Here is a 16,954-nt window from a genome sequence, read left to right as displayed (position 1 = left end):
AGGAATTCTGGTTTCATCACAATATTCTGCTTTTCAGTATTGGAAATATATCTCAAAACAACTGAGCCTTCAGTGTGTCCATAGCACTGCATGCTCTACATGAGGATTTCCAGAATGGGAAGAGAATAACATTTTAGTTATGTAGTATAATATGTCCTTCTAAGCTCATTGTTTACTTTCATCATATTCCACCTATGAGCTATTTACAAAAGCAGAGTGTCACCAAGACATATATTCTCTTAAAATGCTTCTTTAGAAGATCACAGTAATTTTGGTTGGGTTTTTTAGCATTTTTTTTTTTTTAATAATTGTTCTACCTCCCTTTATTTTTGAGTTTTTTTTTTTTTCTGATAGGAAATCTATTTGATGAAAACACTTCATGTGTCATACCATATCTCCTAAAACTAAATTTTAATGACTGTATTAAATAGTGGCTACAGGCCAACAGGAAAACAGCTTGCATGGCAGTTTAATTGACAGAGCATCTGAAGTGTCCTTGAAAATTATTTAAAAGTTTATTACAGTCCTGGAGGTCAAGAATGAAAGGTTTCAAACAGCAGTTCCGTGGAGGTCCTTCTCTGACCCAGATGCCGGAGCTTTGATGTTCCTAATAATTCAAAAATTTAACTTAACACACAGACACCTTCAAAAACTCTCCTCTTTTGAAAATTTTCAATCATTCATACACCGTAGAGCTCAACAGTGTTTGAATCTCTGACTGGAACATAAATCTGTGATGAAGCATAATTACTTTAAACCAAATAACTTACACGATGCCACGAGCAATGGGAGAACACATTTAAAAGTCACTAATTTATTATGCAAGCTGTAAAGAAGTGAAATATGTTGAAAACAAGTATAAAGTGACACAAGTATTTTATGTATTTATGAAATACCTCACAATATACTTACTGCATTCATAGTTTCTTTTTCTCATTAATATTGTCACTGAAATAAACTTTGCATGATAATATCTGCTAAATAATTAGTTACTGCTGTGCTTACCAATAAAGTTTGCAAAATTTACATCACTCATGAGGAAGGGAGAATGTTTTTTCTGCCTCCATTGGACAGCTTAGGATACAGTTTATATACTAGAATTAGATTAGCATACAGATTTTGCATAGAAAATAAAAAAAATATCTTCACACTGAATGGAAAACCTAAATTTTAATTCTGCTAGAGGACAGTGAGTACCTTAATGACTGTGCCACAATACAAAATTATCAGCATGGCAGGGTGACAAAAAGGAGGTTAACTGACAGATACATTAGCTTCACCTTAACCCAGATGTCAGGAAACTTGTCATTATTGATATTCAAAGCTGGAAAAGAACAGTTAAATGACTCACAGAAAGCTGAATAGGCTGGCATTTAAAACATCATGTGTGTAAAAATTATGAGGTATTTTCTGCTTTGTTTTTATTTCAGAACTTATTATTTTGTTAAATATCTTCTCTACATAGCTTTGGATGATTCCATAATATCCATATGTGGTCTAAGATAAAGTGACCTTTTTTTCCTCTGAGTTTTCTTCATTAAATCAACAGAATTATCCAAAATTTAAGAAAATTTGAGCTCAGAATACAGCCTAACTGATCTCAGTATTATGCATGAATATAATACTTAATTCAATCCAACATGAAGCACAGTTTAAATGTGTTGATGACAGTTGGTCAGAAAATGTACATGGTGAGAAACAAATCTGCATGCTTCACTTGCTTGATTTTCAAGAATGCAGAGCACTTAACTCATGTTTAAATTATGACAAAATAGGATAAATGTTTCAAGGGAAATGAAGGAAAACAGACACAAACTGTGGTTTGAATTAATTTCTCCTGTTCCACAAACATACCAGGTATTTGTAAAACGATGTATGAACTGTCAAAATAAGACTCATCCTCTTATTATTTTCCCAACCCATATTTTTATTAACTACCACAAAGCCCAGAAAGGTGTCTGATCACCATGACATATGAGAACCATAGGGAATACCATTCCAGAGGATCCTGCTCTGGATCACAGCACATGCTTATACCCACAGAGTAGACCTACTGGTTCCCTTATTAAATTACCTAGTTTGTCCATATTTCCAGCAAAAATAGAATTAGACATTTTAGGGTAATTTACTCTGAAGGAAATCAGCCTCTTGCTAATACCAGTGAAAGGAAAGTGATTGGTGAAAGGATATTGAGCCTTAGTCTGAAAAGTGCTATTGGCTGTCAGCTCCATGTACTGAAATTATGATATGAATTAGTATCTTCTAGACATGTTAGAAACCTTTCTTCACTTTCCTTTGAACAGATTTATGAATCTGCTCTCCTCAGTGGAGGTGAATAATTCACAGTTCCCCACCCCTAACTTGATAATGAAAATGAGTCCAATTTGAACTTTTAGCTCTTTGACACTGGAGAATATATAATGCAGAATTAGACTGTAATATGAATGCAGCCTGGATCAACCTATTAATCATTTTGTGATCTTTGGGAAAAAAAAAAACCTAAAACCAAAAAACTATTAAGAAAATTGGTCATTCAAATGAATCATTACATTTCAACAAATGTTAGCTTTGGTATTCCCCACATAAGAGGAATCCTTACTTTTACCAGAAACATTTCTCCAGTCATCTTTTCTTCTAAAAGAGTAGACTACAGTTATACTAAAACAAATTTGTCTCCTCAAACTTAAAAAAAATGTTATTTTTAACACAGAATGAAAAGTCTTAAGCACTTTGAAAAAAAAAAAATTATTATTCACTTTTGTGCCCATTTTTGTAACTGCATTCACCTTTATTACAATAGCATTTAAAGTGTTATGGATGGAAAAAAGTGCAGTAACAGCAAGTTTATCATAGCTAATACTCAGGTAGCCAGATGACTTCATACTTTGACTAAAATCACAAATTATGATGCTTTCATCCCTTGGTATTGACACAGAATGATTTCTACTGGCAAGATAATGAAATTAGTCACAATCTTCTCCACAGTTCCTATCCCAGTAGAATTTAAATTCATAGCAAAAGGAAAAAAGGAGGTCAATGTACCAAGCTAGACAAAAAAGAAGACACCTGAACAGCCACTGAAATTCTGTCTCAAGCATCCATCCTTGACAAGCAAGCTGCAATTAAGATAAGATTTACTTTTATGCATCAAGCTCTTCTGCTGGATCTCTGAGGCTGCACAGATCTTCCCCTGTTGTTAGAAGCATCAGTGCAAAATGTTCAGCACAACAATACATAAAACACTCTCAGAAATTACAATTTTTCCTTCTGCCACGGAGCTGGTCTGGTGCAAAGACAGAAGATGCTCTGTGCTGAGCACAGTCAGGTAGAATTCCAGACCAGCTCCCAGCTTGCTTTCCCACCTCACTGCCAGCCGAAGGCAGCCTGGACAAATCTCTTCCCAGATCTCTGTCGCCCTCTCCAGTCTGTAACACAAGGGCTCACCAAAATGGGTGAAGTGATACTGCAGCAAGAAAATTCGTTCATCAATTTGGGTGCTATTTAACCACCATGCCACAGGGACTACTGTCACTCAGTGTGTGAACACTTCTTTTTATGCAAATCCCATAAAAAGTGGAGCTACTTCCTCAGCCAGGGGGGCCCCATCTTCTTGTTTCTAACCTATGGAGAAACCAATGAATTGGTATTTTATCTGCCCACAGAGCTTTCCTGCGTCATTGCAATAGAAGAAAATCCCACAGCATGAGTTCAAATATGGGCTTAAAACCCCTAACTTTGAATATCCAATAGGTAGATGACAGGAACTCAACATGGTACCAAGACATAAACCAAGAAAAAGACATAAATTCAGAGAACATGGAAGACTAGAAACAGTTCCTGTGCTGTACCACATGATAACAGGGCAGAAAATAAGGTTCTAATTCATTATTTGTTCAACTTCTGTAACACAGGAGTGTCACTCAAGGAACCTTATGAGGCAGAGATAAACATCAAGGCAACATAACACTGGTACCACTGTCCAGCAGAGTACACATGACTGATCATTTAGCTCTTGAAAAACTTTAATTTCTCTCTTGAAACATATTATCAGGACTGGAATTCCCTTCCTCTTCCTCCTCCTCATTATCTGAATGCTGTGCCACCAGCCCAATAACAGTGAACATTTATTCTTGATACTTAACAGGCCAGGAAGGAGAACAATGAATTCCTCAAAGCATTCACAGAAAACCAACCTAAGAACCACATAAATGATTAAGGGGAGTGAACTGAAAACCACCACCTAGAAATGTGAAAATTGTGGTGCCTGGCAAATTGTAAGAGCAAATCATATCCTTTTGGTATGATGTGAACAAACACCAAATGTATGCCTAAAATGAGCATGAGTACTAAACCCCAACCTTTTAAAGATGATAAAACCAAGAACCCAAAGAACTGGATAATAACGTGTATGATTTTGAATACATATTTTATTCTTTGCCACCTGCACAGCCACCAGTCCAAGTGAAGGGATGTTTTCTTGTTTTGTTTTGGCTTGCTCTGGCTTTTGAGTGTTCTTTCCCCCACAGTTTCTACTTAAGAAATGCTTTAGTCCATTGCTGCTGAAGTTAGGTAAGAGCAGGAGTTAGTAATCAGATAAACATCTAGCACTCAGACTTTTAACAGCCTTAAAATGGTCAGAGATGCTGGATATTTTTACACAGACCCATGCTCTCTTGTATATTACAACTGAGAGACCATGAGAGAAAGCGACCATTTAGGCCATTACAGAAACATTTTCTTCTCACCTAACTGTCTCCAGAGCCTGAGTCCATTGATTTTCCCTGGGACTTATCTTCCTCACTCACTGCAGGGCTTTTGAAGACGTCATCATTAAGCAGTAATCTAATCTGTTTCTCATCAGTTGCTACCAACCCTGACTAGTGGAAGTCAGAACCAACCCACTTGCTAGCTTAAAAAAAAATACTTGAAACTAAACCACACAGCAAAATTTTGATTTGCTATAAATAGTATTGACTGAAGACCACAAAAAACACACACTTTGGAGAGCTGATGGGTGTTGCTCAGTGAAGAGAAACAGATTAAACTAGAAAGGTGAATCCCCATTAGTCATCCAGCCTGTGAACAACACACAAAGTTCCATCTTGCTACATTTTTTTTCTCCTTTAATAAACTACTATCTTCAAGTATGAAGGTGGTTCAGGACAATTAAACTGCCATCTCAGACAGGCTAACCTGGCACAAAATTTTAGTCATGCAGCTACATCTGATCTACTCTGATCTATTGCAGTGTGATGAACCATGTGTAGTATGACAGTGAGTAAAAACCCCCTTACTATGCTGCTAAAAATACCAGCACCATGCTAGAGATAAGCATTTAAACCACAAAAAGTGCTAAAAAAGAGAGAAAGCTAATTAAATGTACATTTCTCTATTTATGTGTTATGGGGAAAATTTGTGGCAGCTCAGATTCTTTTTATGTGCAGCTCATACATTATTGTTATTGAAAAATGTTCTCTGTATTTGAATACAACCAGAAGATCAATATGACTGACAACTTACTCCCAATATAATCAGTAAGACACAGAAATCAGGATAAGTTCCAAAATATTTCAATACTGAATTCTAATTTTCATCTCCATACGTTGCAGATCAGCTCCCTGCTCTCCCTTGGGTTATTTTACATTTGATTCTTCCAAGGCCAGCCCTGACCCTGCCATACCTCTCGTCTCATTATTGGGAAGTTGGAGGTGTAAAGCACGTACCAGCCACATGCTCATCAGGAATTTTGAAGGATTTTTCTTTTCCTGAAGAATCTTTTTCAACCCTGTCTAGGTTCCTGCATTTTGTGAAAACATTTTATATTTTATACTGGCAATCTTAAAAAAACAAAACCACTATCTTTTTACAAGCAAACTTGAATGGAATGTATCTGCAGGACAGAATTAACTCCAGTGATTATTCCTTGAATATCATGTTTAAGGTCATTCCACCCCCCAAAAAAGGCAGAAGGATATGACTACACAGCATAAATGCTGCAATTTCTCAGAGATCTCCAGTTGCATGATGATATATCCCTTATATTTGTGCAACATACTGCTGTCTTGTAGGTCAGTGGAAAGGGATAAGGATCCTGCATCCTTCTCACTCTCTTGGTACTAATTTCTTCCCTTTATCCCCTTTCTACACTTGTCAGCATACCTAGCAATAGACAAATGCTACTTCCTCGTGAATACTGAAGATCATTCCTACCTATTTTACAAAAGCACAACAACAATATTGTGAGGAACATTACAAGGAATATTATTATCTGGCTTAGGACCTCCACTTTGGCCAGATTTCAGCTATGAAATGAATTAAGCTGGAAGAGTGTCCATTTGACATTTATACAGCAGCTTTTGTGCCGAGTCTGTCACAGAAAATCGCACATGTAAAATTACTCATTCAAATTTTCTTTTGCAATAAAGCTGTTTGATATGTATTTCAAACTGATGAGACCCAAAACCAATTGCCAGTTGCTAGTTGATTTTTGGAGCTTCATTTTAACTGTGCTAGCTCCTGTTTATTACATTTAAGATATGTATTTTTTTATTTTTAAACAGCACTTTGTAGTTCTTTTCCATTGCTGGCAATTAATTTGTTCAGTGAAGAAAAAAAGAATACTTTCATGTATTGCTATGTTTTTTAATTCTGTGCTGATGTGTGATTAAGTATTCTCTTTCACACAGAACAAAGAGACTTGTTTCTCTGTTATTTCCCTCTCTTGTTTTAGGAAGTATAGATGAATCCATTTTATCTTAATTTGATATATCTAGTAAAAATTAAACTGATGTTTCACTTTATAAAGTAAAAGTAATTTTTCCTCAAAGTTAAAGACAAACTGAGAATTATGAGTTTTATGTAGAACTTTTTTGCCTGACTGTGATAAATATAGTGAAAGGAAGGTTACTGCAGAAAGTTTAGACATTAGTTTGATATGAAGGTGTAAGCCTTAATTCCAAACACATTTCACATTCCACAAGGACCTCCACAACTCAGTTCACTTATATATTTTCACTCTCAACCTTTTCCAGAAGTCAAAACTATTTTATGGAAATAAAGGATCACATAGTTAAATTACTTATTTTATATTTTACATATCAGAACAAGAAAAAAGTAGTTGGATCTAGTTTAAATTTGCAAAGATGAACCAGGGTTCTCATCCTGATTCTCCATTTCAAGATATGAAAATTCGTATCAAATTGAAGTACTTAACAATGATAGGTGTGAATTTAGAAAGCAGAGTCAATAAGCTCAAGGAAGTAACCACCATGATTTGAATAAGTAATTGTGATAACTAGAGAACAAGAAATCAAGACTGAAAAAATTTAGATATCGGGTTATGGTCTGGTCATACAAAAAAAAGAAAGAAAAGAACAGTCATATTAAGGACAAGGCACACTGTCGCAAGGTTAATAAAATAGAAATCAGATATGAAAAAGATGATGGTATTTTTGGCAGCATTAGCACTTACAATAGACTGCATCCCCAAACCCATATTTATCCAGGCATTTATGACATTTTACTGCTGTTTTGGGGGAGAGGAAGGAAGTATTTTAAGAAACAAATACTTTCTAGCAGCAGGAACCATTTCATATGGAGTTAAGATGCATCCTAGCCAAGAAGGCTGGCTCAGGAATGTCAGATGGTTTTGTGAGAGAGGTCATGTGTGGCAGGCAAATCCTCCTGGATGAGAGGACAAACCAGTGCAATAGTGATAACAGAATGCATGTTGGAATGGCAAAAAGGAGTGACTCATAGAAAATCCTGAAGTCCTTTATAATGGTGGCAGTTAAACAAAACTACTTTGAGTGACTGACACAATCAGTTGGATGGAATACACTCTTTTTCAAGCAAATATGCATCACTGGATTTAATAGGCATCAACATAGATTCTTTTATAAAGCAAGTTGTTGTAAAATCCTAATACAGGTAGACAAAGAGATAATTACCCTTCCAATATATTTTTATTAATTTGCTTTAGCTGTACAAAGCAAATAAGCTTTACCAACTACCAACTTATACATCAAGGCAAACCTTCTGCTCACAGCTATGTACCTTGAGTTACATTAAATGATTTCATTGGAAGAAAAGTACTAAATACTCCACAATTCCTACTTTGCTTTATCATACAATAATAACTTAGTGTAGTGGCAACTGGAAACCTGACTATATTATTCTTCCATTTTAATAAGCTTTACAACTGAAAATCTATTATGCCTAAACAGCCTGTTAAAAAAAAATAAATAAATTGAGGCTATTAGGAAGCTTTGGTTCCGTTAAAAGTGTGCTCAAAATCTTTAGAAAACATCTCAGAGTGCTTAATAAAGTGATTAATTCTCTTTCCATTCCTGAGCCACTGGCTCTGTAATAGAGATGAACAGGGCAGAGGTCCATAGGAATGCCACCAGCTCCCTCTTTGCTGGGCATCCCAGGACAGGTGGCTCTGCACAGTCTCCATAAAGTGCTTGCTCTGCAACCTCAGTGTCCCGCAACACCCACGGAGGCACAAGGCTGCAAAAGCTAACAGCTCATGGCACAGAGCCTGCAAAGACCTTCCAAGAGCAGGCTGTGCCATCAGGCATCCCCAATGCCCTGCAGGAGCAGCACTGGTGCCTGCTGGCCTGACCCGAGCCAACCCGGCCAGCGTGGGGCTGGCAGCCCAACAGGGCAGAGCCAGGGCTGCCCGAGCATCTCACACCCTGCAACAGGGACTGCTCTTCTTCCTCACAGAGCATGGGGCACTGAGACGCCTTCCACGAGAGGAACAGAGATTGCAGCCTCCTGCAGACACAAGGACTTGCCTCGCTCCCTCCCTCAGGTTGTGGAGGTGGCGAAGAGATGACACTGCTGGAGGTGTAAGTGATTTAACTGCTAAGTAATTATATGAAGAGGGGACTACGACCTTTATTTTGCTAACTGTCTATTAGAAGAACTTCTCTAATTTTGACTGGGACAAATTAGCAATTTCTAGATATAGTTCTTGACCTTGAGCACATAAACCTTGAAGGCAACTATCACACAGCAAATAATTAACTAAGTGATATATTACCAGATCATACTACAGCGTCCTTTAACAAGATGACATTCTACATATTCAAGCAGTGAATTCCTATTTTCCAAGCCTGAGTTCTGCACAGATAAAAGTGAACATTAATAAGGGAACAGAAACCGGAGGCTCAAGTATCTGAACCATGAAGAGAAGCATTTAAATTGTTTCAATCTTTTGTTTCTGGCACCATGCCGTCTACTCACATAAAGCTGTAATTGAAACCACGCCATGTGTATAGTGGGTTCATTACTGGCTCTGACTGAACTGTCTCATGTGCTAACCATGGACTGATTTTTTTGCATCCTTAGCATCAAGGACTCTTCACCTATGTATTTGTTAGCACATATGGGTTCTTATTCCTTCTAGGAAATTAAAATTATCTAATATTTAAGAGCCACAAATTGATTTCTGAGTCCAGCTCCCATGGGATTGTGAATGGCATGCCTAAGCATCTGCAAAATAAATCACCTGGGAAGATATTATATTCATAGAAGTAAAATATAACAGTAGTTTAAATAATTGATTTGTAATACTTTGCTATATGATAAATACTCAGTTTACTGGAAGTCCTTATTTGCTGAGTACTAGCTTTCCACCACTAAAAAGAATGAATGCATTTTAGAAGGAAGTACCTTGCCCAGAAATAATTAATATAGCATTTTAATATTAAGTATAATTTTAATTACTTCTGGAGGAGATACCACCTAAGTATCTCCTCTAATGTGCCCTGAAATGAAACCCATATATTTGATGCAACATATAAAATTAAAGCCCGATAATGACACTTTTATAGAGTTTAAAACCATCATATCTGTTTCATTAGACTTTGTAACAGTTCTGAGACAATGAGGAAACATTCAGAAAGCACAGGTGAAAATTCTGTGACTGGTCAGAATACTCCTTGTCTCTAAAGTAAGGCACTGCCAAATAAGCTGAGGCCACAGAAAAATACAAAGACACAGGTCTCTGCAGTGCAAGAGAGCTGTAAATTTTGACTGGAGAAGAGCAAAAGTTTTCAGAACAAGTACTATACTTTCAGGCTCTAATGTTACTTTTTTCAGAAGTATAAACAACAAAAGTACTTCACACATTTGATGCATTTACTGCTACTCTAAAACTTGTTTACTATTGTATGACAAATTCTTCTCTCTATAGTAAGATTTTGTAATAATTTCATGAAGAGTTCAAAACAGGAGGATTAGGTAAAAAAGGAAACATCAAAGGTCTGTCTTTATTCCCTCCCTAAAATGTTTTCAATCTTCAATATCAAATGAGCTTGGGTCATCATGCAAATCAAAATTAAATTTATGGTCAATGCAGAAAGAAAAAACAAAAATCAAGCTCCCTTTTCAGTTTTACTAAAGTATCAAAAGCTATGCTAAGGAGGGAGAGTGGGGGAGAGAGATGCAGAGGAAAAGAAGCATTCATAGATGGCTTCAATTCCATCCTGAGGTCAAGATTTCACCTTTCTTCTTCTGGCTGTTCCATCAGCCTATGAAACCATAAGGATTCACCTTCTATATGTCAAGCTCTAATAATCCATGTCTGCCCTGGGAATTCATGGGGGAGAGTTAGGTTAAGCACTTCATCTTAGGAAGCAATATAATTAACATGACATAGGTCAATCGTATTTATTTGTGGGTTTGAACCTGGACTATGTTATTTGTGAAATTCCTTTATAGCTATAAATGAACGCTTGTGCAAGTCTTAAATAAAAATGTATTGTTCTTTGGCACTATAGAGGAGTTGATCATATTCCTGCCTGTACATGTCTGACCAAGAACTCCTCTGATGAAGCAGCTGATCTAAGCAAAGCTGTTTTGATATTTATAGGTACAAGTCTTCTCATAACAAGTAAAGACGAGAATGTTTTAAAACTAAGATGGTGGCTTTTCATAAAGAACCCATTTTATTTACACTAAATAAAAGCTAAGCTATAGCACAGGATTAGTGTAATATTTAAAAGATTCTGTGCAAACAGTCAGCAACTTGTAGACTTCCTCAGCGTGATCCATTTCTTTCTGTAGCTTAGCAACATTAAGACTATAACAAACAAAAATTAATTGTGCCAATGCTAATTTCCATATGTGATGCTTGTCCAAGTTCACTGGAAGCCTTTGCAGTTTAACCTGCAGCATCCCATCCCTCACAGCCAAACAGTAAATCACCGCAGGGCAGCTCAGGTGTGCTGGTGTGGGCAGCACTTCCCCGTGTCCGTGCTCGGTGTCAGTGCTGTACTGCTGAAGCAGATGTTTCATCTTGATAAGCAGAGACTGGAAAAGAAATTTGTAAGCCACTTTTTCTTTTTATTTTTTTTTTTGGTCATTTTTTTCTTCCATACTTGGCAATAACTGATTTATATATTTGCCATGTGAAGCCCCTCTGCTTAGAGTAACTTCCTCATCTCTTTTCCTAAATCCAAATAATCACTAGTCATGCTAAATCACAAACCTCCTCCTTTCAAACTTCCTTCTCACTCTGGTTGGAAGCCCTCTCTTGCTGTCAAATTTGCCTTTCTTTTGGCTATCCTTTCTTAGGGAAAGGCACAGCCTATGTCAATACTATCAATCAACACAGCTATAAAAATTCCCATACAGTGGGAATCGACAATCTAAGGCATGTGTTATCTTATTGCTAAGACATCTGAATTACAAAATGCAAATTTCATTTGCATTTCTATAAATTCAATAAAATTGCCATTATATCCTGGGGTATCCACAGCATTTGTTAAATCCACCACAACTTAAATCATCAAAGCTGAAAATGAGCATTACGAGGCAGAACTAAGGTAATTCAAAGAAACTTCATTATGACCCTAAGGAAAACAGAGAGATGGGTACCAAAGCATTCCACTTGTACAGAATGCTGGAATGGCCTTGGGTATGCACACCAGCTACAGTTCTCCTGGATAGTGGAGTTCCAACACTTGCCTCCACTTTTCTCTGTCCATCTTTAGATTTGGGAATAAACTTCTTCTTGTTTACATCCCAAACATCCTATTTTTTTCAGGTGTTCTGCAGTTTTATTTCCTTGCCTGCAAAGAAGGGCCATATCAGCTGTACATCCCAAATGTCTGGGAGTCAACTGAGCGATAAGGAACTTCAGGAACTGTGCATCCACCTGAATTCCTCTTTAAAAAATTAGTTTATAAATCAGATTAACAGTTTACGAATCAAGAACTACATTGGAAAGCAGAATGGAAAATGTGAGCACACCACTCCATATCAATGCAACCTAAGTTGCAATAAATAAAAAACACATGGGAATCTAACAATGAGAAATTATACCTTCCTCAGTGGTTAAAAATATTTGGAGAATAAAAAATAATTAAAAAATCTATAAAACATAGTCTAGAATTTATTGTCCTTTAAAAGCTCTGTAATATTAGTTGCAATCACATCCTTACAAATTAAATATATATTAGGCTATGGAAATCAATGTAGTTAGAGAAAGTAAATCAAAGGCAGAATGCAGCTTACCGATTATAGTGAAAAGAGCTTGCTAAAAATGTAAAGACTCCTAAATACTGTGAGGCTTTTAAGATATTTGCTTATCATTAGGCTTCTATTTTTGTGAAGCCAGAAGATATTTAATGTTTATTAAAATTTAGTTGCAGAGGACTGTTAATCTGTAAAATTATATTTTAAGTACAATTTATTTAACTAATTGAATTATTTGAATAAAAATTGCAGAAGTAAGAGGACATCAGGGACAAATTTTTAACACTAGGCTAGACCCTAGGAAAAAAAAATTACTACAAGGCATTACCTGATCACATAATCTACATTGCCAAAATCTTCACAAGTAGTGTAGGTAAAAGGAAGCTGCTGTTTTAAGTTTAGGTTGTCTTCATCACTGTCAATTGCAGTGTGCAGCCTTTTCCCGGTCACTGGGCAGGGTAACATCTGCACAGCTCCAAAAGCCTGTGAGCAGACTAAATACTCCCAGTCTCTGCTTCCCCTTCCCAGCAGGCTTGCCTGGAGGGCTGGCAGGCAGAAGCTCCTGCTCTTCCACCCTGGGACAAACCCAGCCTGCCTGAGCCACCCGGCCAGGACAGAGCCTCCCTGGGCTGCTTCAGGAGGGAGGGATCAGAACCACTGGTCCAGTTCAGCCTGCACTGGTCACAGAGAGGGGGCTGAGCCCCTGCATACAGAGGCGGGAAAAGGGGGACTGCTGGCTTTGTCCCCTTTGAGAGATAGGTTAAGAAAGGGAGAGCTTACAACAAGAAAGAATGGCTGCTTGGATAGATCCAAACTGCTTTGGAGACATGGTTTTGGGGAGGTATTCCCCATTTAGGTTATGCAGGGAAGAGGGAAGACCATCTGGAATATTGGTACAGGACAAGAGAGAGACCTCTTTCTGGAAAAAAAAGAAGAATTCACAGAAATTGATTTATTCAAGCAAGTCACTGCACACAAACAATGAAATATGGGAAGGAACAGGGTAAAATGCTCTGAAGCACCTACATGATTTGGCAATGTTCATTCTGGAAACAGATCAATTTTAGTGGGAGTCTGAAATTCCTGTCTGCATCTGATGGCATGTAAAAAATCTCACTTAAGTACTGTGAAAATTTTACCTTGACGTAAACCATTAAATCTGAACCAGAAGGTGAGCTTGATTTCTTATCTGCTGGTACAGTACATTTAAATATATATATATATATATATAAATACATAGTAAGTGTACTACATTAGCAACAGAAAGAACTCGCCTGGATTTCTTAACTCTTGTATTAAAAAATGTAGCATGATGAAGACACCCTAGTAACTGATAAAAACATTATTATTATTATTATTATTATTATTATTATTATTATTATTAATGTGTATTTTAAGTGAGAAAATACAAAATCAAAACAAACAGACCCCTCTGAACCTGCTGCTACATGTCACACCTGTGCCTTTGGGCATAAATTGCTATGTCATATTAACTTTCTGCATAAAGAAAAGATCTTTCCGTCTGGGTATAAACTAATCATTTGAATACCATTACTGTTCTCAACTTGGTGATTTTTATATACACATAAAGCTTCTAATCTCTTTTCTTTTCACTTATTCAACCTCTGTGCATTTGTGAGTGGTGAAACATTTAGTTTGTTTGAATTAACTAATGGCTGAGGGTTTGTGAAGGTCATCATCCTGGTTTACACACATGGCTGATTAACACACACCCAGAGCTAAAAGCATCAGATATTACATTTTGATTTAAGCATCCTTTGTAGCAGGGACTGCAATCACCATCTGCAGCACTGCCTGCCTTCAACCTTGACACTGCCCTAAAAGCCAGGCACCAGCGCCCAGCCATCAAACCCCTGCACCCTCCTGAAGGTCACTGGTTCCACACGGTCCACGCTGAGCCCAGGCACTCAGCTCCTGTCCCCACCAGCCTCCTGAGGGGAGCTGGGCTCCACCTGCAGCCCTTCAGCACAGCCAGGCTCAGTCATGCCTCCCTCTCCTTCCAGGGAATGTGGCACCCTGTGAGGAAAGGAACCTGCCAAACACTGATCTGACAGGTCCCATCGTTCTGCATCCACCATATGGCCCCTAGTCCTACCCTCAGAAAACGGGGTTTGAAATAGACCCTCAGCATCCATACAAACCACAAATGTTTCTAAAACTGCAGAGTGGATTTAACACCTGAAATGCTCTTAACTCTCAGAAAAAGTCCATCAGTATTAACTATGTAATACTTAGTAATGGCAGCTTCTGCCTTTTCTCCTGTAGCAAATTTGCTGAAGCTATTGCTCCCACAGCAACTGCCAAGACACAAGAGAGGAGAGAATGACAAGAAAAGAGAAAGAAGAAAGAAGAGCAAAAACTTAGCCAAAACTTGCTTGGCTTCGACACTTACAAGCAGAAGCAGCCATCTCCCATAACTACACTTGACTGCAACCCATCACAGAAGGAAAACACAACAGGCAAAGAAGCTGCAGCTGTTACTGGAAAAGATGTACGAAGAAATGCTGCCAAATTTATTTCCAAAAGTATCACAAACCTGAACATCCCAGGAACACTGAGTGTCTGCAATACGGCGCTATGTAAAGGAGATAAGAAATGCCATTCTGCGTGTTTATCTGCCTGCATGAAAGAAAGGAAAATGTAAATATTCATTCCCTCAAAAAAATGAAACAAAAACCCTGAAAATTTTTATCAATGACTGTGAGGCCAATGGGATAAGGAGCAGCAGACCTTGATTGGGAAGAGTGGCTCTCTTTAGGGATGCTTGTAGGGTGTTGGAAGTTATGGTAACCTTTTATTTCAGAGCTCTTTCCAAACACATCATTTAGGTGTAAGATATTACATGGAAAAAAGAAATGCAGAGTCATGTAAATGTAGGCAAACAAGCAACAAAAGATGAACAGGTATAAGTTGTATAAGCCAATGTTATTAGAATTGCTGATACTTTAATTATATCAATTAAAATTATACAGCTAGGAGTTTATCACAGCATGGTGTCACCAATGTACTGTGGGCAGAAGCAGATGCATGTTGCACATATCTGAAGATATTTAAAACCTTCCCGCATAACTGTACTAAAAAGTGGACATTTAAAAACCTCTTTGTGATCACAACCAGAATGGCTACCTTAACTTTCACATGTTATCCAGACCCAAGACTATTTTGTTGAATAGAGTCACACAAAATGACAGTGCTTAAAGGTGTCAAACCCTGCTGTTCACCACAGCCCAGCACTAAACCATCAATCCTGGCTTTAGCTCTGGGCTCTCTTAGCTGCCTCACCCACCTCCTCAGCCAGCCCAGCGAGGTGATGTGGGTGCCCCTGAGCACCTGGCCATGCACAGTCAGCATTTCAGGGGAATGCAACACTGAGCCAGGCTGACAGGGTCAATCATTTGTGGGCAAAAGGAACAAAACTTATGTCGCAGTGTCCATTTAGGAGTTATTTTACCTGGACCACAAGCCTTAACCACCCTCCAATATGAAAAGTGTGTCTTGGAGTCTGAACCTGAAGAAAAAAGAAATTCCATTATGCTGAATGCTCAAGGAACAAACAACAACATTCATTCTGAGTCATTATTAACCTAACAGACCATCAAATGAAATAGTCTTAAATGTAATTTAATAAATGTTTTAATAATTACAGCTTTTCTTAACGAATACTTCCATGCTTTCTACAGATGATTACAAAAAAAAAAAAAAAAAGAAGAAAGAAATTCAGTTCCATCACAATAGAGCCAAAGCAGTGCTTCAAATGAGACTGCATTTGCACAAAGAAAGCTTGAGGAAGCAGACACGTTCTCTGTGTATCAGGATGGTTCCCAGTCTGACCAAACCCCTCAGAGCTGCACGTCAATCTCGTTTCTCACACATCTCACTGAGAGCAGCCCCATCACAGCTTTCCTTGCCCTGACCTCACCAGGAGCTCTCCAGCTCCTGCAGTCTGTGCTGTGCTGTCTGGCTCTGCAGAGAGGGCACCAAGCCCCTCCTCTGGGGCACTGCAGCCATTACTGCCTCTGGAGACACGAGGGCAAAGTCAAGTTTCAACTTTTCTACTCGATACAACTTGCCTGAGGCTGACAGGTGTGTGCACCTGTGGGGATGTGTAACATATATATGTATATACCTTCTCTTTTCTCTCTTCATTCCCTAAGAGTGACTAAAAAGTCATCTGGAAATTCAATAAATAATCTGAGAAATAAAATATGATTGATTTCTACTATTTTTGATTAATTTGTTGCACATAGACAGGTGATGCCAGCAACACAGGCCATACAGAGAGGGAAAAACGCCCAGGGAGCAGCAGTGTCTGAAACATTCCACCTCTGTCACTCAGGAGGGCAACACATTAACTGATGATAAATCAACTCCACAACATTTCAGTTTATGGAAGACAATTTAAAATCCTGAGATGTACAACAGTTAAGAGCCCTGAGAAAATTAA

At 37.9% G+C, this 16,954-nt stretch overlaps 1 protein-coding gene across 4 annotated transcripts in view; it reads right to left on the bottom strand.

Moving 5' to 3' along the window:
- Nucleotides 1–16,954, bottom strand: part of TENM2 (teneurin transmembrane protein 2) — a 479,299-nt gene that overhangs the window by 396,926 nt on the left and 65,419 nt on the right. The window contains exon 3 of one of the 4 annotated variants that reach the window (XM_041488023.1): nucleotides 16,308–16,310. The exons of the other annotated variants lie outside the window; for them this stretch is intronic. Within the exon in view, the coding sequence (XP_041343957.1) occupies nucleotides 16,308–16,310 (3 nt within the window). The remainder of the gene's footprint in view (nucleotides 1–16,307; nucleotides 16,311–16,954) is intronic. 4 annotated transcript variants of the gene reach the window in all.

The sequence above is a fragment of the Pyrgilauda ruficollis genome, unplaced genomic scaffold, assembly GCF_017590135.1.
Source record: "Pyrgilauda ruficollis isolate IOZ18807 unplaced genomic scaffold, ASM1759013v1 scaffold86, whole genome shotgun sequence".
NCBI lineage: Eukaryota > Metazoa > Chordata > Aves > Passeriformes > Passeridae > Pyrgilauda > Pyrgilauda ruficollis.
Note: the sequence above shows the minus strand (reverse complement) of the source record. Positions and strands in the feature narration are given on the sequence as shown.